The 20497-nt window shown below is 42.7% G+C and overlaps 3 protein-coding genes across 4 annotated transcripts; 1 reads left to right on the top strand and 2 right to left on the bottom strand.

Moving 5' to 3' along the window:
• Window positions 1-316: 316 nt before the first annotated feature.
• On the bottom strand, window positions 317-6280 carry pccb (propionyl-CoA carboxylase subunit beta). Of its 2 annotated transcripts, none has more exons than XM_070920166.1 (15): window positions 6035-6280; window positions 5194-5313; window positions 4998-5066; window positions 4840-4896; window positions 4549-4662; window positions 4335-4445; window positions 3969-4077; window positions 3505-3625; window positions 3310-3391; window positions 3092-3215; window positions 2838-2945; window positions 2116-2216; window positions 1481-1579; window positions 1285-1384; window positions 317-1202 (listed from the first exon to the last, which is right to left on the bottom strand). In XM_070920166.1, exons 1-15 carry the CDS (start codon window positions 6278-6280, stop codon window positions 1081-1083), a joined length of 1683 nt encoding a protein of 560 aa, XP_070776267.1. In that variant the 3' UTR covers window positions 317-1080. The 2 variants fall into 2 exon arrangements, with proteins under 2 accessions (XP_070776267.1, XP_070776268.1); XM_070920167.1 differs by having other exon boundaries at window positions 4840-4953; window positions 6035-6276.
• Window positions 6281-8471: 2191 nt separating this feature from the next.
• msl2a (MSL complex subunit 2a) lies at window positions 8472-11745 on the top strand. The gene is made up of 3 exons (XM_070920900.1): window positions 8472-8613; window positions 9555-10966; window positions 11443-11745. Exons 1-3 carry the CDS (start codon window positions 8472-8474, stop codon window positions 11743-11745), a joined length of 1857 nt encoding a protein of 618 aa, XP_070777001.1.
• A 2189-nt stretch (window positions 11746-13934) lies between these two features.
• Window positions 13935-19243, bottom strand: LOC139297778 (tumor necrosis factor ligand superfamily member 10-like). Its single transcript, XM_070920571.1, has 6 exons — window positions 19121-19243; window positions 17951-18091; window positions 17476-17521; window positions 17252-17368; window positions 15269-15522; window positions 13935-14867 (listed from the first exon to the last, which is right to left on the bottom strand). Exons 1-6 carry the CDS (start codon window positions 19232-19234, stop codon window positions 14658-14660), a joined length of 882 nt encoding a protein of 293 aa, XP_070776672.1. The 5' UTR covers window positions 19235-19243; the 3' UTR covers window positions 13935-14657.
• Window positions 19244-20497: the final 1254 nt, after the last annotated feature.

Here is a 20497-nt window from a genome sequence, read left to right on the forward strand (position 1 = left end):
TTATTTTTTAGTCAAATACATATTTGCTAAAGTTGTCATAGTAGACTTGAACTGTGCAGAGCTTGACAGTTCATTTTTGACCTTGGAAACTGCAGTTGACACAATCTCAACTCAAGGCTCACTTTCTTGCTAGTTCTCGAGCTTTTAACAGTTTCACATGATCCTCATCAGAAGACTGAGTTTGCAGCCGCCTCCTTCAAACAACCTGATTTCATCCCTTAAAGCAATACTATGGGGATTTTTAGCTACATCATATTTATTTTTGTCGCATCATTAAAACAAAAAACACTGCAAATTGACTGACAGTAAAAGTAAAGAAATCACACATGGCAATGAGTCCATGATTTATTTTACAAATGGCAGAGCCTGCCAGAGGGAAAAGGCACAGTTCCAGGTTGTGAGAATGACTTAACGGAGGACATCAAACACAGGGAGTGCGTCTGAAAGTGCAAACTACTGTACACACCAGAAACCTCAAGAACTAAATACAGTACGTTAACAACTTAGGAAACACTACATGACTACCACTAAAACCATTGTCTTGACAGTTGCTTGTGTTTTTTTCTGTTGCATTTTATCTGCGTTTCGTAATCTGCCCTTTCAGATACAATCTTGTTCTCAAAATGTCAAATCATACCAACAATAGTGACCAATATGGCCACTACTGACATGACGATGAACTTAAAATGTGTGTGACCGATGTATTATTCCGTTCAGGTGCTGTAGAATGTGTTAGGATTTTCCTATTAACATCTTGCATATTAGTGGTAAAGATACACATGCTGATTTTGTTTACAGAGCACCAATATTTTAACACAGTTTATAGTTCAAAACTTAAACAGTGAGCTGGGCGGAAATTTGGAGCAGCTATCAAGCGCTTACAAAATCAGGGTGTTTATCTTTGTATGTTACTTTCAGTGGAGTGGTAAATGACAGTTAAATATGACAACAAACGTCTGCTTGGCAGGCAACGTCTTCATCACGCGGTACCACTGCAGTTTGAATGCAAAGTCAATATAAAGAAAATCCCACAGCGAGTGCCTTTAGATAGTGTTAATGCGGAAACAGTTTGGGTGTGTTTCACAGAGGAATGTTGGCGTGTTTCTTCCAGGGGTTGACCTGCTTCTTGCTGGCCAGCACCTCCAGATCGCGGCAGATCCTCTTGCGAGTGCTCCCCGGCTCAATGATGTCATCCACGAAACCTAAAACAGATAGTGTATTATGCATTATATTGGTGTATGCAGGCCGGCTTTTGGAAAGCTATAAAGAAGTGAGGAAGTTTACCTCTGACAGCAGCTGGGAAAGGGTTGGCGAACTTCTCCACGTATTCAGCCTCTGCCTCTGCCTGGTTCTCCTTGCCTCTGAAGATAATCTGAACAGCACCCTGAGAACGACAGGAAGAAAAAAACGGACCATACGTGCTGTCAATTGAAAAGGGAGGAAAGAGAGACAAACAGAAACAAAATGAGTGTGTTTGTACCTTGGCACCCATGACAGCGACCTCAGCTGAGGGCCAGGCGTAGTTCACATCTCCTCTCAAGTGTTTGGAGCTCATCACGTCGTAGGCTCCTCCATAAGCCTGGGATACACAAACACATACACACACCGAGTCATATCACTGTTGTACACTATGTACATATCTATGTACATAGTGTACAACATTTATTCTGACTTTTCCCCCAGATCTAAAACACACCCATTTGTTTTTGTACTTGACAACATTCATTCCCTAACCCCAGAGTTTCACTGCACATCTGCAGGACGCCCACATATTTATTTAATTTGCCAGTTATAGTCACTTAGCTTTTAGCTCAGGCTTCTATTCTTACATCAGGTTTTAAAGTTTAGAAGTCGATCTAAATCTACATATCAACATGTTTGTCAGTCTTCATTGAGCAAACTTCTCAATCAAGGTATTCAGCACCTCACTGCTACACCACCCATTACACCGATACCACCTCAGCCTCATGTTGAGCCAGGGAAAAGCTTTACCTCTAAACTTCTCCACTAGTTCCATCCAACTTTAACCCCAGCTTAAGTCTAACCTTAATCATACATTATTTTCACTTCATAAGATTTTCCACATCTATCTCTTCCCATTTTGTTCACACATACCTTTCTGGTGATGACTGTTATTTTCGGGACGGTGGCCTCTGCGAAGGCAAACAGCAGTTTGGCTCCGTGTCTGATGATGCCTCCATACTCCTGAGCGGTACCTGTTGACGACAGTCACAGCAGTTATAATAATGGATGCGAGTGTGCACTGTCAGGTGTGACAGTAACTACATTTCAATGCAAGGTAAGCTTTTGGCTTGTGTGTGTGTATAGGTCATAATATAGCAGGTAAGCCAATATTTCTTAGTATTCTAGTTAAATGGTCTCACTTATATAGCACTTTTCAGCCTTCACAGTTAAGGTCTCATTGACCCATTCACACACCGATAGCAACCGAGCTGCCATGCAAGGTGATAAGGGTAAGATAGAGGTCAGTGTCTTTCTGTGACATGGGATCAAACCCCTAACCCACGCTACCCCCATGCGACAGTGCTAACCACTGCTCCACCATGCCGCCCATAAGAGATTACGATACTTGGCTTACTCACAAACCAAAACATGGTTACGTTACTGTAGTATTATATTCATGATTACTGTGAACTTCTTATTTGTTTGTCCCTGGCAGCTAAATATTTTCTGCTAATTATTATTCATGGCGGCAGGGAGACTCACTAGAGAATCATAGCTCAATATCCTAGTCTGATTAAGATGTAGAGTGTGACCGATAGCTGGATTACTCAGTGCAGCAAGTGTCTATCCACTGTGAGATTTTCCAAGAATACCTGGCAGGAAGCCCGGCACATCCACAAAGGTGATGATGGGAATATTGAAGGCATCACAGAAGCGTACAAAGCGGGCTCCCTTCACTGAGGAGTTGATGTCCAAACAACCTGATAAAACGAGACAGAAAGAAATTTTAATCCTTATTTTCAATTTACAATGGAGAAGACAGAAGCAAAATGATTCATACAACACTGATAATTTATCTCTTCTGATTTGCCCCCCATACTTTTGTCCCTTCAATTATTTTACTCACCAGAAGCCACTTTGGGCTGGTTACCCACAATGCCTACAGTGCGTCCGTTCATGCGGGCAAATCCCACCACAATGTTCTTGGCGTAGTTGGGCATGATCTCAAAGAAGTCCCTCTCATCCACTATCTGAACAAATGTAGGAAGAAGGGAAACTTTTACTACTTGCAGATATTAAATGTGATGCGGTTGCACATATTAGGGTGTGTGTTTGTGCACATACTGTTTGAATGATGTCCAACATGTCATATGCTTTAGTTGACTCAAGCGGGACGATGGTGTCCAACGAAGGCACCAGACGATCGCTGAAAAAAGTAACGAGATATCAGGCATGAGTTGAAATTAAAAAACAGATATTCTCCCATTAAGAACAGGCGATTGGTCATTCTGTATAGCGGTGGTAAAGGTGATTGGTTACCTGGGGTCGTGGCACTCCCTGATGGGGGCAGGGTCCTGATTGCTAAGTGGCAGGAAGTTGAAGAACTCTCGCAGGTTGAGCAAGGCTTCAACGTCATTCTCAAATGCATGGTGAGCCACTCCTGAGAACAAGACAGGAGACACTTTTCAGACCCTGAAGACGACTTCAACTGAAGTCTCTTTGAACTGGAGAACCAATCTCAGATGAGCTATTGCACAGTTTATATGTTGATGTGACAAGTAATCCTGGATCAGCTTTTATACACTCAAAAGGTTTTTAGAAGTAGCCACTGGGATGTAACTGTGACACGTCCAGAGGCAAGATGCCGGTAAACAGAGCCAGAGGCTACTACAGCTCAACATTTAGAGGACGACAAACACCTTGAGATTGACTTTGGAAGTAGGAGGCATTAAATAAAATTCTGGAAAATCAGGGGTGATAAAAGCTTTTCCATGCTAACTAACCAGACACGCTGGTGTGCGTTTTGGCTCCACCGAGCTCCTCTTGAGTCACGTCTTCATTGGTGACAGACTTCACAACATCAGGTCCAGTGATGAACAGGTATGATGTGTCCTACACACACACACACACACACACACACACACACACACACACACACACTCAATTAATTGTGTATCACCTTATACAGAAACTTGTGTCCACAATTTGTGAAAATTGGTAGATTGCTGACACTTTAGAAACACTGAAACATTTGACTTTGGATGACTACTGTGGCTAAAATGAAATAAAGTGTTGATCATTAGATGATTAGGAATTATGATAAACATTTGGTGGAATGGTATTTCAGCTGTAATTTAGCAACTCCATACCTTAACCATGAAGGTGAAATCTGTCAGGGCGGGGGAGTAGACTGCTCCTCCTGCACAGGGACCCATGATGAGGGAGATCTGAGGGACGACTCCTGAAGCCATCACATTCCTCTGGAACAGGAGAATATATTTACTTTTTTATTTGTTGTGCCAAAAAAACCCTATACCTCCAGCCATGTGAATTTTCCAAAGGCTTTTTACAAAACAACCATACCAGGAATATGTCTGCATATCCAGCCAGAGACTCCACTCCTTCCTGGATCCGAGCTCCTCCAGAGTCATTCAACCCAATAACCGGGGCTCCAACTGTCATGGCCTGGTCCATAATCTGAGCACAGAACATTTAAACGTTGTAAATCCAAATGAGTATTTGAAAAGTCTGAGATCAAATAGGAAGAACAATTGACAAAATATAAATAAACCCACAGACATTAAGTAATACTCTCATTGTTGATGAGGACTGTTGACTGAAGGAAAAGACGATGCTTGGTTCAGTTTTGTTTACCTTACAGATCTTCTGTGCATGAGCTCCAGACAGACTGCCACCAAACACAGTGAAGTCCTGAGAGAAAGAGAAAGGGCACGATAGAAAGAATATTACACAGGTGAAACCAAGCTGCTGTGTACTGCCACTGTGATTCTTAGAGTAATTACACATTGTACCTGACTGAAGACATAAACCAGCCTGCCATTGATCCTGCCTCTGCCTGTCACAACGCTGTCACCCGGAAACTACGACAGAGAGAGACAAAGATATTATGACAGTAAGTATTTCAAACCCCAGAGGAAGGAACGGTTTCTCATTTGCAGTGGATAAAGCATGATGTTGCCGACTTGTGGCCTGCGTGCGACCCGTTACCTTGTTCCTATCCTGCTCCATGTTGAAATCGGAGCAGCGATGCTCCACGAACATGTCCGACTCCACAAAGGACTCCGGGTCCAGCAGAAGCTCCACTCGCTCCCTGGCTGTCAGCTTACCCTGCAACACATTAATACCAAGTTACTACACATTTACATGAAAGAACACTTCACTACGGTTGCATGTTACGAGGATATACGTCATGACAATACAAATTTGTCAACCATCAGACATTTTGCCATTCTGTTAATACTGTCGTACCTATCCCTTTAATGTCTCTGGTTGTATTAGGCCATTGTGGCCAATGTTGTACATCATTTACAAGAGCTGCTTTATAGGTTTAGTACCTTGATATTTCAGGTAAGTTGTAATATGTCACAATATAAGTATGTAAACCCACATGTCAAATGATCTAACTTTTGTCCATCACATTGGGCTGTGGACACTGGAATTGTCAGTTTCAGGTAGCACCTTCATGCATTTCATAAACTGGAACTTCTACCTGAAGTTGGCAGAGGATTAGTACTTTGCTCAAGGGCACTGGGAATCAGCAAGATGGAGGTTTATCAACATAGAACATAGCTGAAAGTATCTCAGGTGCCACTGAGTTACAGTTAACCTGAGCAAGGCTACAAAGTAGTTTTTTTAAAGGTCACTTAAAAGTGTGTGAGGAAACGTATTAACACTCCAGCGCAAACCATTGACTATGAGCCCTTGAGCCAAGCATTTCAAATCTCAACCACTCCAGCTGTCAGTTAGCGAAGTGATGAAAAACCGCACACGTGCTAGCGTAAATGCAGGTTAGCGTAAAAGAAAGAAAGTCAATGTTAGCTGACTTTACCCGTTTGTGTTGTGCATCTATTCTCTTCTGACCTCCCCCGACTAGCGCCGCCCTCCGTTTCTTGTCAATCCTCTGCTTAACGGACAGGTGGCTGACAGAATACCAGCGACAGTCCCGTAGCATGTTCGTCTGCGGCACTGCGGCAGCGACTGCGCCATGTTTCACCGGGGCCAAACTCCTGAAAGATATCCTCAACCCGTTTATCAGTCCGCAACTGCTTCGAGCCACACTGAAGGCCGCCATCATTGCCGTGCGCGTTCTCTGGTGACAGCGGGCAGGAAATGAAAGACTGAGATTTGAGCCAATAGCGAATGGGGGGCGAGCTCTCACAACCAATAAAAACGAAGGAATTCGTAGCAAGGGTGAGGGGCGGGACCTGGGGGAGATCAGGTTTTCCTGTAGTTCGTCGTGGCCTGTAATCTGAAAGTCAAGTTTTTTACGCTGTGTGCCCTGCGTTTAGCTTGTCAGGTAGACCTTCCCCTCAGTGTGGGACACCTCTAACTGATTGGCAGTTCTCAACCCAAATATTTCCCTGCTCCTGCACAATATTCACGGGAATATAACAATTTCATCGGTAGAGCTTGTTGGGGACCCGGGGCTTGGCTTGCCTGACAGGTCTGCAACTGGGCAAAATAACCTGGGCTCAATATTCAAGCGTTCAATTACTTAGGCAACAGGCCTTGTTAATAAGACTTAAGCAGACATAGCAGCAGGACAGAAATTGTAAACTATGACAAAAGATGTTATACTGTGATTAAAATAACTTGAAGCCGTTGATATAATGGAATATAAGACCTGCATTTTTCTGGGAAACAATTCAAACAATTTTAAGAGACCACTGCCTCAACTGAATGCCACTGAAATAAACACTTGCCAGTGTTTGTGCATTAAATATAATACAACATTCTCAATTGTGCCTGAATTCATTCTGCATTGCACATTGCGTGGTTCAGAGGTAGGAGGATAACTTTGCTGATTTGAAAGTCACAAAGTATCTGGGTCATTTTCGAAAATTTGAGTTTCCGGTCCCAAACAAATTATAATATGATCTTGAAGGTTCATTCTTGGGCTTGGAAATAGTAGTTTGACTGTTTACTGAGGTGCGGTTGAAGGCTCTAAACATGGGAAGTGGACCTTTCACCTAATTGAATGCCTATTACTAAACGTAAACACCGGAGTAATAGTTAGGCATACATCAAGTTATCCTAAAACACGAATGCTGTGCAAACTGATTACTTTCCCAGACGTATTATATGATAATAAATAGATATAACTGACAGAGACAATTAAGTAAGAAAAAAACTGGTGGTATAAACACGTGGAGCATATTTTGCACCATTAAACATGATGATGTTCACTTTTGATTGATCACTTGCAACTTGTTAATTGGGATGTGGAGAGACATGCAACACCCTTTAAAGTTTCAACACACAGCTGCGGTGCTCTGAAGCATGAGGAAGGCGGTGTGGTGTGCACAGAATAGGATGTGATCCCTTCGTACACTACGGTAACCAGGGTAACTAGAGGAAGTCTCGCGTGATGATCATGCCTGTCGAGAGGGGTTGATGCGAGGAAAAGTGGAAAATCGAATGATTGATGCATTTGTAAAACGGCTAGTTAGCTATGTTCCGGTCGCTGCTGGCCAAGTATTATAGCAAAACGTATAAATCTCGCAGGATTTCAATTTACAGCTTGCATTTCCCTCCTTCGCGTGAGATATAAGGCGGCCGCAGGGGGGTAGTGATACGGTTGAATATTCGCTGGCTAATTTGGCTAGCCATGCTAACGCTGTTTAGTTAGCTTTGTTTACATCAAGTGCGCGCCTGGGATCTGGTAGCTAATTGCTAACCAAACGAGTTTGTGATCTTAGCAGTAGCTTTTCGTTCAATTGGGCATCGACGGGGAGACAGTGCTGGATAGTAAATGGGCTCTATGGCTAACTTTGGACCATATTTCGTGCAAAACGTTTGGCTGATGTCGTAAGCTAACGTTAGCTACATAATGCTAACCTTTTGATCATGGGTCGTTTGATCATTTGATTCAATGTTAGCCGTTGGGTAGCGTTGGGAATAATGTGAATAATTATAACCTGGGGTCTAATTGGTCCGAATTAGCTGAAACTCTAATTGTGATCTGAAAGCTTTCGTTGGTGAATAGGAACGACTACGAACCGGTGATGCTAACTTTAGCTAGCCGCCTGCCGAGCTAACGTTGTGCGCGTTTAGCTATAACCGCTTCACCATGTTCGTCGTCTATTATTGTGTCTATTATTAATTCATGTTTAAATCTACATACTGGAGTGGCTGATTGTTGCTCCGCCAGGCCAGTTTATATATCCTCCATCCACTCTGAGACGTGGCTATCTTTAGCTACGTCGCAGAGAGTGGTTGGATTTTTTCCCGGGCCGTGTTTCCCTGAGGCTGCGGCGTACACCGCTATGAACCCCGCGAATGCAACCGCTCTGTACGTGTCCGCCAGTCGGGCCGTGCTGCAGTGTGACCCGCGGCAGCCTCACACCTTCGCAGATATGTACACGCTACTGCCCTTCTTCCGACAGTCCCTCGCATGCCTTGTCTGTGGTAAGCATCCTGAAAATATTAGTGTATAATTACAATACATATCACTCCCTCTAATGATGTTTTGTGTCATCCCGTTGCAAGATTATCAGCGGTTTCGTACCGCAAATTAGATACACACTGCTGAAATGAATGAGTGTTTCATAACCTTACTATTCATATTGACTGAAGTGTCCGTGGGCGTGCGTGTGCTGGCAGCAGTTGACACGATTTGTCGTGCTCACCACCGTGGTCGCCTTAGCAACCAAGGCTGAGCCCCAGTCATCTGTCCTCTTGTCAAGACAGATGACTCCTCTGTTGTTGTGTCTGCTGCAGAGCCATGTGTTTTCTATTCATGCTTTATTTGCTCACTCTGCTTAGCTAGTGGAATATCAACACTGGCACAGCTTGCATTTAGAGATGGGCAATATTGACAGAATGATATATGACAGTATTTCTGACCTCTGTCGATTATGCAATGGTGTTTTTGGCATGCTTATTTGTGCTTTCATGCAATATTTATTTAGGTTGGGTGGTGTAAGCAGTAATGTGAACATAATGATTACGCAGGTTGGAGACGCCTTTGTTTATCTCAATAAACTGGGACAGATACATTCAGAGAAAGAGAAACACCAACAATTAAGTTTTAGAAACAATTAAAAACACAGATTGGATTTTGGACTGTTGGTGAGACAAAACAAGATATTTGAAGAAGACACCTTAGGCTCTGGTAAATTGTGATAGACATTTTTCATTGTCTTCTAATCTTTTACAGACCAAATGGTTAATCAGAAAAATAATTGGCTGGTTAATCACTTCTAATAGTAATTACAACAGGTTTTATAGAGGCATGGCGGTGAATGGAAATTACTTTAAATGACTCTAGTCCAGCTAGTTGATTGTGCCATTGTAGTGCAGAGTAGATAAACACGTGGATTAACAACTCGCTCTTGTTTTTGTCTCAGGTAAACTGCTCCAGGATCCCATTTCCCCAACACATCCAGAGTGTCAGCATTATGTCTGCTTGGGCTGTAAAGGCCAAAAGATGCAGATCAGGCCGTCATGCAGCCGCTGTAAGGACTATTCTTGCTTCCAGGAGAACAAACAGCTCTCCTTGCTGGTGCAATGCTACAGGAAACTCTGCCTCTATGTAACTCACTCGCCATTGCTGCAGTTGATCAGCAGCCATGTAGGAGGGTCTCCAGATGTTATGGCCTTGCTAGAGGAGGTGCTAATGTCACATGAAGAGGAGGTAGAGACGGAGGACCCAAGCCTAGCACAGGAAGATGTGAATCCCTCTGCCCACGAGTCCCTTACCCCCACAGAGGCACCACCTGCTCCTGCAGAGCTGTCAGCTGTACCACAGTGCTCCTCCTCTGACCCTCCCTGTTCCAATGGACCACAGGAATGCAATGGAGAAGTGCTTGAGGACCTGGTTCCCTCGTCTCCTGAGCTGGAAGTATGCGAGCTGGTAGAGGAGCAGCCACAGGCAGGCCTGTCTGTGTCCAATACTGGTTGTGGTGGTCTGGAACTGAGTCTGACCACTGGACCTTTAGCCCCAACTCCAGGCACTGTGTGCTCACTCAGGGATGGGGAATCTAGCAGCAGGGAGCTGGAGGAGGGGGAGGTGTTGCTTCTCAGTGTGGAGGAGGTGTTACAGACTTTGGATCCCCTTCAGCCCGGTCGAGTTTCTCCTCATACACAGTCGGAAAGAACGCACACTCACGCACACATAACCACGGACAGAGCGCATGCTCAAATGTACATACAGCTGGACGCAGCTCACAACTACACACAGATTCGAACAGACAGGACTAACACAGTGGCAAGCCATGGTGCTTACATACACACATCCTCTTTCGATCCTACTCCTAACTCCAAGCCCCCGCCAGTCCGCCTTAAACGTAAACGGTCTCGTTCAGAGAGTGACAGGGAGAAGGTGAAACCCCTCCCTATCGCCTCCATCCTGCAGGGCTCCTCCTCACATTTACACAATCCCAACCCCTCGCAGACACTGCACACGCAAACACACACACCCTCCTTAACTGTACCAGCACACACATACTCTTCCCTTCCTAATGGGGGGCTTCCCAAGCCCAGTCGCCCTGCGCAGAACCACAATAAAGGTGCCAGGAAGCATGTTGATCCGGGCCTTAAGAAGCCCCATGCGAAGGCCCGCAGTGGTGGAGGCTCCAAGAACAAGGACGGAAGCAAAGACCAACGGTTGATGTCGGGCTGCCTTGTGCCCCCAGCGCCTGTTAGGCCTCCATATAAAAAGCCAGTGGAGAAGAAAGGCTGTAAGTGTGGCAGGGCCACCCAGAATCCATCTGTGCTGACCTGCAGGGGGCAACGCTGTCCCTGCTACTCAAACCGCAAGGTGAGACTGTGACCATTGCATAAATGGAATGTTTGGGGGTTAGTTTTTTATTGATTTTACTGTCCGCAAGCTAAATTAGTTTTGGCATCATTATGTGATTAGGTGTATATTATTGTTGTAACAATTTTATCTAGTGTAAGTGTAACATTTGTTAATAAAACTATATTACAATATACAATATATTTAATATGGACACCTGGAAGATTAGTTAACTAATGGGAATTCAAATGAACAAACTATAAATTGTAAGACTAATAATTGGCCTGTCTCAAAGCTTACATTTTACATTTTTAAACCACATTTTTAGAGAGCAGTACATGTCTAAATTGCCCATTTATCATTAAATTAATGCACTACCACGCTGTTCTTATTCACTGCATTCTCAAAGTTACTCTGGGTTGGAGCAGGAATAATGTTACATTGGTGTGATACAAATACACTAATATTCCTTGTCTATTTTTTGTAATCTTTCTCAGGCATGCTTGGATTGTATCTGTCGAGGTTGCCAGAACTCCTACATGGCCAATGGTGAGAAGAAGCTAGAGGCCTTTGCCGTGCCAGAGAAAGCCTTGGAGCAGACGCGGCTCACACTCGGCATCAACCTCACCAGCATCACGGCAGCCGCGGCACTCCGCACCCCACCAACCACCAGCATCCGCACGAACACCCTCCTCAATGTCGCCACCGCAACGGGGACCCCTGTGACCACGGCCTTCCTGTCCCCCAGCCCCCCGCAAGAGCCCAACTATGAGGATAGCCTGGAGCTGCTGATCGGATGAGAGGCTGGGACTCAAAAAAAACAAAAACAACACAGACAGCTCGGTGCTGATTGAATGTGATGGCTGATCATTGTGTCCGTCAGACAACCTGTACCCCCCCCTCCTCCCTCCAGGGGGGAGGAGATATAAGGCAGCTATGGGTCTGTCCTGTCCTGTAACTTGCTCTTCTTCTGTGTTGGAAAATGCTGAGTAGTAAGACTAGCATGGGTGTGCCAAAGCCTCCTGTATTGTGCCTGTGTGCTGGTGTGTGTTGTTGCCTGCCTGTAGTTAAACACTTATACTCGGTTCCAAGGCTGTTCTGTACTTCAGAGGTGCTTTTCGTTCAAAGACCACAGACATACTGTAAGAGGCAATAGGAACCCATACCAGTTTTTGTGTTTGTTAGTGTGTGTGCACACAATTATAGATTTGAGTGTGTGCGTATGTGTGATTATTGGTGCATAATGACAACAAAAACTGCATCATTATATCTGTCACCTGTCACAGCATTTTCCATGTTTGAGTATTACTCCATGTATGTTTAAGAAATGCATAATTGGTATTAGGACGGCCCTTACTAATCCTTAACCCTGTATGTGTTCACACCTTAATCGTGAATGAATCTTGTGACTAATCTATGGAGAAGTTGTGTTCACGCAACACTGTATGCCTTTTCTATCTCGTTAACTCACTCAATCCAAGTACTGTCGGCTAATAATGAATTTGTCTTAATGAACTTGACTGATGCAGGCATTGTACAAGCAGCAAGATAATGTCAAAGCACTTAGCTGGCTCCACGGTTTCTGTATGTGTGTGTGAGTGTATGTATGCATGCGCCTACTGAGATTTACTGTAATGTCAGTGGGGACGCGTATGGTGGGTTGTAAGCACTTAAACTGATTGATTGGCCAAATTACAACTGAAACCATTCTTGGTTACCATAGCAATAGGAGCCCCAATCAAGGAGCCCCCCAGCTCTCGTGCACACACGCAGTTGTTTACAGTATTGCCATTTATATAGACTGACTGTCTTCGAAAGTGATTACACAGTTATGTTTTGATTGTGGGATTGTACATGACTGTGTGTGTGTTTAGATAAACTGAAGCCATAGGTTGTCATTAACAAGACAAAATATCCTCTGCCTGTGCATTTATTCCCCCTGTTGTAGTGTTCCGACTGATTAGAGACCAACTCAGAGACTATTTTTGATACCAAATGTTTGAGATTTGGTACCACTGTCTTTTGTGTGTGTGTGTGTGTGTGTGTGTGTTTTGGTTAAAGCACCTTGAAGCCCTCCTATAACTCGAGGCTGTGTATTGTCTGTGTTTTGTGTTTACTGTCTCAGCTGTAACTACAACATGTTTGTCAGTCCAGTCATGGTGACCAAAAAGAGACTGAAGGAGAGAGAGAGGACTCAGGCCGACCAAACAAACACCTTGGTTCTCCACTCATAGACCAGGAAGTAGCAGGTGGATTACAGTATGATCAGGAAATCTGATCCATCTTCCTGCGTGTGTTTATGTTTCAAAATGTATTTCTTTTGGGCATTACTTGAACCCTGATTAGTTTTTGGTATTGTTTTTTTTTTTTTTATGTTAAAGCTCTTGTTTGAGGAGTGACTCTTATTATTGCTGAAACATTCACTGCCATAATATGGAAACATGTAATACAACATGAATTAAATCATAGTTTTTTACTTTTTCAGGTTTGTGTCTTTTTGTGTAGCGGGATATTTGACTCAAGTTTGCTTTAAAATTGAGACAGTGGCTCAACACATTATTTTAATTTAATTTAGCAGGTATTTGGTATATGATAGCGCTAAATGAAAAGTTATTACAATTTATCCTGAGGGGAACATGATGTCTGAACCAAATTTCACATAAATTCCTCCAATAGTTTGAGACATTTCACTCAAAACCACAAATGCCAACCTCATGGTGGCTAGTGGAAAGGTCTGGGGATCATTAAAGTCGTTGGGATGCATCGTCTGAACCACAAACATCGGCACGAACTCTCATGGCGATTCATTAGATAGTTAGATATACATTAGATATTGCCACTAGCTAGCATGGCTGATTAGTGATGGAATATGTGGGATTGTTTGTGCTTTGCCTTGTTATTAAGACCTGGGAAAAGTAAGGATCTTTTTGCATTCAATCTGCATAGCAACCAGAAAATCTTGAATATAGAAGTGTAAATATGTCAGAAAACACTTTTAATTCTCAGTCCATTCACAACACAGTACATCAGTGCTTCTCTTTAAGACTGCAGGGCATCGCGATCTGTGTCACGCCACACGTTAATTCAAGACATTGCACGAAGAGGAATTTCAACCACAAGTACTGTAAACAAAAAAAGAAGCTTCATTCATGATATTGAACATCTAAAATCTTTTTATACTTATTTGTAATTGAGACCAGTTAAGTGTCATGTGTCCTACAACACTGTCATTTCCCGGGGATGACAACTCGACTGTTTGACCTGCAGGCAAAACAGCTCACTCAGTGCTCAAAAGAATAATATTCACACATGAGAGCACAACATTTAATCTGCATCTATTGTACTGCTCCAAATGCCCTGCACTAAGAAGGCACCACCTAATCCCTGTTTGCTCTGTCATACAGCACATTCTGTTTACCAGCCTTAAACAGAATTAATAACCGGTGTGAGGTTTAACCGTGACTGCTGGAATAAATACACAACAAATGGCTCTTCTTTCTTGCCATTTTGGGCCGTTGAGAGTCTGCCTCTGCAGCTCCATTTGATCATATCCCTACAGCTCTGTGGTCCCGAAGAAATCCTTTGCACTCCTCACAGTCCATTCTTCTTCTCCAATCCTCAGATAGCTGCTGAAATTATCAAGCAAAACCCTGACATTTGGGTTAACTTCATCATCCCAGTCCCAGACACTTCTGTCCGAGGTTCCCTCGCTTTAGCCCACAAGGAAGGCCCCAAAGTAGCTTGCCCTCCCATCCATCTCCATGGTGCTGGCATTGCTAACGGTGATAAAGAGGCGGTCAGCGGGCTGTAGAAAGGCAGTACCGGCCTGGTGCAGGGAGAAGAGACCAGGCTCCGGACCCCGAGGCCAGCAGGCACTCCGGGACGATTTCATTAGCAGGATGGGTACCGTGTAGGAACTCATCTGTGGGCCATATCACAAAAACAAGATCAAAATAAAAATAAAAATTACAGTATACATTATAGCATATGGCATTGAATTGTGAGCATTATATCTCTCTGATATCTGAAAAGAATAGAATTGTACACTATTGAATCAATATACTATCAAAATTACTATATAGTGCATATTGTATACTATTTTTATGTAGTATGGAATTGGGACACAGTTGTGGACATTGTGAACAGGACTGTATGACTTTGTGTCCTTGAACATCCTGAAGTTTTAAAACAGGTCCTCGATCAATACTGTATTACCACGCAACAATAACATGACTTTAACTGAACCGAATTATGACAAAATAATCCATCGCAAGCATGTTCCAATTCCAGGTATTATCCTTTAATGGGTGCACAAAACCTAACCTTCTTGTAGATATACTGGACAAGCTGTACTCCTTCCTCCTCCTTTGTTTCCCCTGTCTCCCCCTTTGCCTCCTCGTCTGTCTCCCCCGAGGAGGGCAGTCTGAAGTAGGTCTGGGCATAGACGTAATAGAGGCCTGCTCTGGGCACCAGCAGCTCTCCTCCCCTCAGCTCCATGTTCTGCAGAAAGGACAGACCTCTCTGGCCCTCCCACGCTCTGATTCGCTCCCCCAGGTACCCCCTGCTGCTCCGCGAGCCTGCAACAGCACATAAAAACACAACAATTAAGGCCTTTCACTATGATGCAAGATCATTTGAGATTACAGGGTAGCGTGTTGACTGAGCATAAACAGTCACTGCTGTTCAAATAAGAAACAAATGTTAAAGAAACTCTCAGCCTGTAAATAAGGCTTACAATAATACAGTGATGTGCTCACAGACCAGCAGCTGCCCAACAACACTTGTTTCACTCATAGACTAAAATAATGATCAGCTATGTGCTGAGAAACGTTGTGTTTAGAAACATTCAGTATTATTCTTTCTATCATGCTTTTTAAGTTTATTGAACAGCCAAATGTTAAAAAGCACCAGAAGGAGCAGATGAGATCCAGCCACCCTGAGGGATGTGTAATGTGTGTAAAGAAAGAAGGTTTGCATGTGTCGCAAATACATCCTTTTTCCTAAAACAGCTTTTTAGCAAACTTTACTCAAACAGGAGTAAATAGTGCATCTGTTAGGGTTAGGGTTAGGGTGTCCACCACGGATTAATACACATTTGTGAGTATTTACAGCAGCAGGACGTGTATGTGGGATCGACTCACAATAAACTACAGGTTTATTATGATGAAGGAACATGTCACCCAGTATGGTGGTGATGCATTGTAACATTTTTTGGAGCAATAAACGATGGAGCTCTTTGGCAAATAGGAATAACATATATTAACATGTACAACAAGAAAAATAGAGAACGACACCAGACTTATCCTTTAAAGCCAATAGTATAGAATTAGAAAAGCCTTGACTTTGGCGTCCCCCAGTGGTAGTATCAAAAAAGACACTGTGGCAGACAGCAATGCATGCTGCTCCTCCTCATCCCCGAATGGGGATATTTACAACATATTACTCAAATATAATGGTGATTTTAACATGTTTCTAGAAACATAAACTTAAAAGCTCAGAACACTACTATGGCTTTGGATGGAGTGAAATTAAATGTATTTGTAACTAGCTCAACTAAATGAAAATAAAAACTAAACCCAGCTGTTTTAATGGCTGAGAAATTGCTCAGCTTTTATCCTTCCCCCTGGTGATTCAGTTCGTCTTTTTCTTCAAACATATATTTTGTCTCTCTCTTTTTTTTTGTCAAAGCACTTGGCATTCCTAGAGGGAAGGCATGAGTAGATCTCTGTCTCGCTCCCACTGTTGCAACCAATCCAAATACAAAGCAACACACATAAAGTTGCACAATTTGAAATATTGCAGTATAATAGATAGCATGAGATAACTTGTTGGAGAATAGGTCACTACCTCTCTATATCTATAATCTGTCTGAAAAACTATAAATATGATTTCATATCAGCCTAATTAGACCCTAAATTTGAGGATAAAGTGAGCGAGTCATCAAAGTTGCCATGGTCTGAGTGCCGCTGAGGGAATACCCCTCATTTAATAGGGCATATGGCCTGACACTTTGCCAAGGATAGAGCAGCTGCACATCTGCAGGTCCTGACAGACATGTAGGTATGATACTGAATCTGAGAGCAGCCTGGGAAGCCTTGAAGCACATTCCTCACCTCTGGCCCCTGAAAGGTGAAGCAACACAGTACTCACAGGTGTGTGAGCATTGCGATTATGTGTCACAAAAATCACAAATCCTGTGTTCAAGACGTCAGCTATGCTTTCCAGGACTTCATTCCCAATGTAGCTGACTCTACTCGGTGTACATACTGGATATTTTACTCCTTTACTGCATTAAAGGATCCTCACCATCGGCTGTTGGAGGCTCTGTGGACGAGATAACGCCGGTCACATGGGCAGCGACTTTAGGAAGAGGGACCCCTCGAACCCCAGGGCTCAGGATAGGCATCACTCCTGTTAGCTTATCTGTGAAAACACATGCAGATAAGAAACTCACAGGAGATTTTAGTGGTGAAAAGACATACTTAATCCTATTAGTAGTAATCGATGGTGAATGGAGGCATTGTTCTCACCTCTCATAGCAGTGGATATCTCCTTCTGGAATCTATCAGCCATCGTCTGGAAGAAAAACACCCAGAGAGACAAAGTGAATGGGCGGCGGGTTAAAGTATCTTAGTTGTTATGCATTTCTAGTATCTTCAGATCTAAATTAAGAACATTCAGTAATTCACCAGGAACCTTGTCACCCCCATGAATGAGTCCTCACTCTGGGTCAACAAATATGCCATCTGTTGACCTGTAATAGCATAATTCCCCTTTGGATGAGTCGGTGTTATTTAAAAGTGATGTGGAGTTGCATCATTTTCACAGCTCCAATCAATGGTGTCTGAATAACTGCAAATTATAAGTCTCATTATTGAAAAGGCTGCAACACTGTAGACAGAACATCCCGTAAAAAGTGGCCACTGGTGTCTTAACTACGATTTAAATTTAATTTTGTAATTAGGGAACAGAAAATTAAGATAGATTAAACAATAAATCAAAAACCTTCTCTATGTGGTAGTGGAGCTGTTGCGTGACTTGCCAGCAGGGGTCGCTCTTCTTGTCCTCTGCTGCATCTTCGAAGTCAGAGCGCAGGTTTGCGTTAATCAGACAGGAAACGCTACTCTGGGAGAAGCTCTCCTGCATCTGTCAACAGAAAAGAAGTAAAACAAACAGTATACAATGGCTGCACCAACGATTAGTTTCATTAGTGAGTAATCGCTTAATCATTTTCTTGACTAACCGATAAATTGGAAATCTTTTCTATTAAATGTCAGACAAAAATGGCAATTATATCTTCTTGTTTTGTCTGACCAACAGTCTACGAATACTTGGCATTTCTGCTTGAAAAATGACAATTAATTCATTATCAAAATGGTCAATCTTCTATAGATCAACTAATAGATTAATTGATTAATTAACACACATTTTCAATACATACTTTTAATCTTAATCTATTAAGAAATACAACATATTTTTTGTCAGAGTAATATGCTAAGCTAAATATGCAGTAGCGGTACAGGTGGATGCCAATTAGCGCAGTAGTATGCCATTAACTCTGAAGTGCTCACAGGTGAGGTGGGCATTACTGGGACTCAGCCAATCAGAGCTCAGCACCGGATCTATCAGCTTTTTCAAAACGCCCTTACTGCTTGTCATAATGTCTGCTCCAGTCTGACATGTGTTGCTTTAGGGTGTCACAACCACTGAGTCCCGACTAGGCTCATTTCCTGCCATTGTTTTCTGTTATCTACTCTGCCAACCTTCTCCTCTCTCATTGTCCAGCGTCAAAATGGCAGAAGTTCTTGCATAACTGGGACTTGAAACTCATATCACCAAATAAACATCTGTAAATTCTGAATCATTAAGTATTTAATCCCTGAAGTAACAAAGTGTCTGCAGAAGATTATTCAAGTCGTTAACAGTCACTTCATCGTTACTTATTAATGTCTGGGGTACTAAATAGTGAGTTCACGGTGGTATTTTTAATGTCCCCTTGCTATAATCCCTGTAGAATGAAAGGTAGGTCACCAAGAAGCTCTGTTTGTAAGCAAAGTTCATTGGTCATCATTAAAATATGTGTCAAACCTCCCTTTTCCCCAGTTAGATGGCAGTCAGTTTGATGCTATGATGATCAGTTAGATGAAGGTGGAAGAAGACAAACGCAAATCTTACCGTGTTCAGGACTTTGTTGAAGTACATAAAACTGACGGCGACCGCGATGGTCTGGAGGAGGATTGCCGCGAGTATGATGAGCCCGAGACTCTGCAGAGAAACAGAAATGGCCATGTCACAGCGCGCGAGTGAGAAGGGGCACCCAAATAAGTTCCGAGGAGCGAGAAAACACTTCCAGCAGCGGGGAGGACAAGTCAGATCAAGCTCTGCTGCGTGTCTGCTCTGGAGGGGGGAGAGAGAGAGAGGGAGAGAGAGAGAGAGAGAGGGAGAGAGAGAGGGAGAGAGAGAGAGAGGGGGAGAGGGGGAGAGAGAGAGGGAGAGAGGGAGAGAGAGAGGAGGTATGGAGGATTACAACAGCCTCAAGATGTCACTGTTATTAGATAGAAATGAGCTGGGAGCTAGATGCTGCACATGCAACTGCATGAGGCGTTCAGGTTCTGTCGGACATGTGGGCTGTCTGAGTGTGACATTAGACTGATATATTTTGTGAAAGAATATAATTCTATCTGATAATTTTGACCTTTAAATTATCCTTTAAATAGTTGAAATGTGTTTCTCATATTCCATTTCATCGCAGCTACATTATATAACATATTATTTTCTTTACTTCAGGGTCCATTTAGTAACTGTTCAATCAAGATCTTTTTTTATTGAGTTTTTACAGTGCAAACACACAGAAACAAAAGCTTGATGCTGCAACTCAAGGAGAATAAAGAGTGGATACACAGTGACACTATGACACCATACAGCAATGAAAAGTAATACACATAGCATGTATACATTTAACATATAAACAAGACGAGTTTGCACTGTTAAGAGAATATACACAAAGAAAAAGAAAAAAAGAGGGAGAAAAAACAGACACAACACTAACAATAACAGTTACTAAAATAATCCCATTCATTGCCAGTGGCCCTCATTCACACGAGTATTCACCTGCCGCACCAAAAGACTTGAATACATGAATAGTGTAAGCTGCAGATAAGCTGTACTTTATGACAGTAAATCATTTTACAGAGTCTGGAATGTATTTAAGAAAGGTCCCCAGGCTTCATGAAATTTCCTGTTTGAGTATTTAAGTGAATGTCTGATTTTCTCAAGTTTTAAGCAGGGCATGGTGTCTGTTAACCACTGCATATGAGTGGGTGGGGCAGTGTTCCTCCCATTTAGTAACTGTTAAGTAAAGTTTTCCCAGTTGTCATGGAGTTAGAAGTGTTCAAGTTTCCTTTTTTTCCAGAGCACTTTAAGGACATTTGGTCCATGTTTGCTTCAAAAGTTGAGTTTTAAAATACATTTTACTATTATATTAATATTGCATATAAGTAAGATTTTACTGCATATATATATCGATATCTATATATAGATATCGATATATAA

The sequence above is a fragment of the Enoplosus armatus genome, chromosome 15 (genome assembly GCF_043641665.1).
Source record: "Enoplosus armatus isolate fEnoArm2 chromosome 15, fEnoArm2.hap1, whole genome shotgun sequence".
Lineage (NCBI taxonomy): Eukaryota > Metazoa > Chordata > Actinopteri > Centrarchiformes > Enoplosidae > Enoplosus > Enoplosus armatus.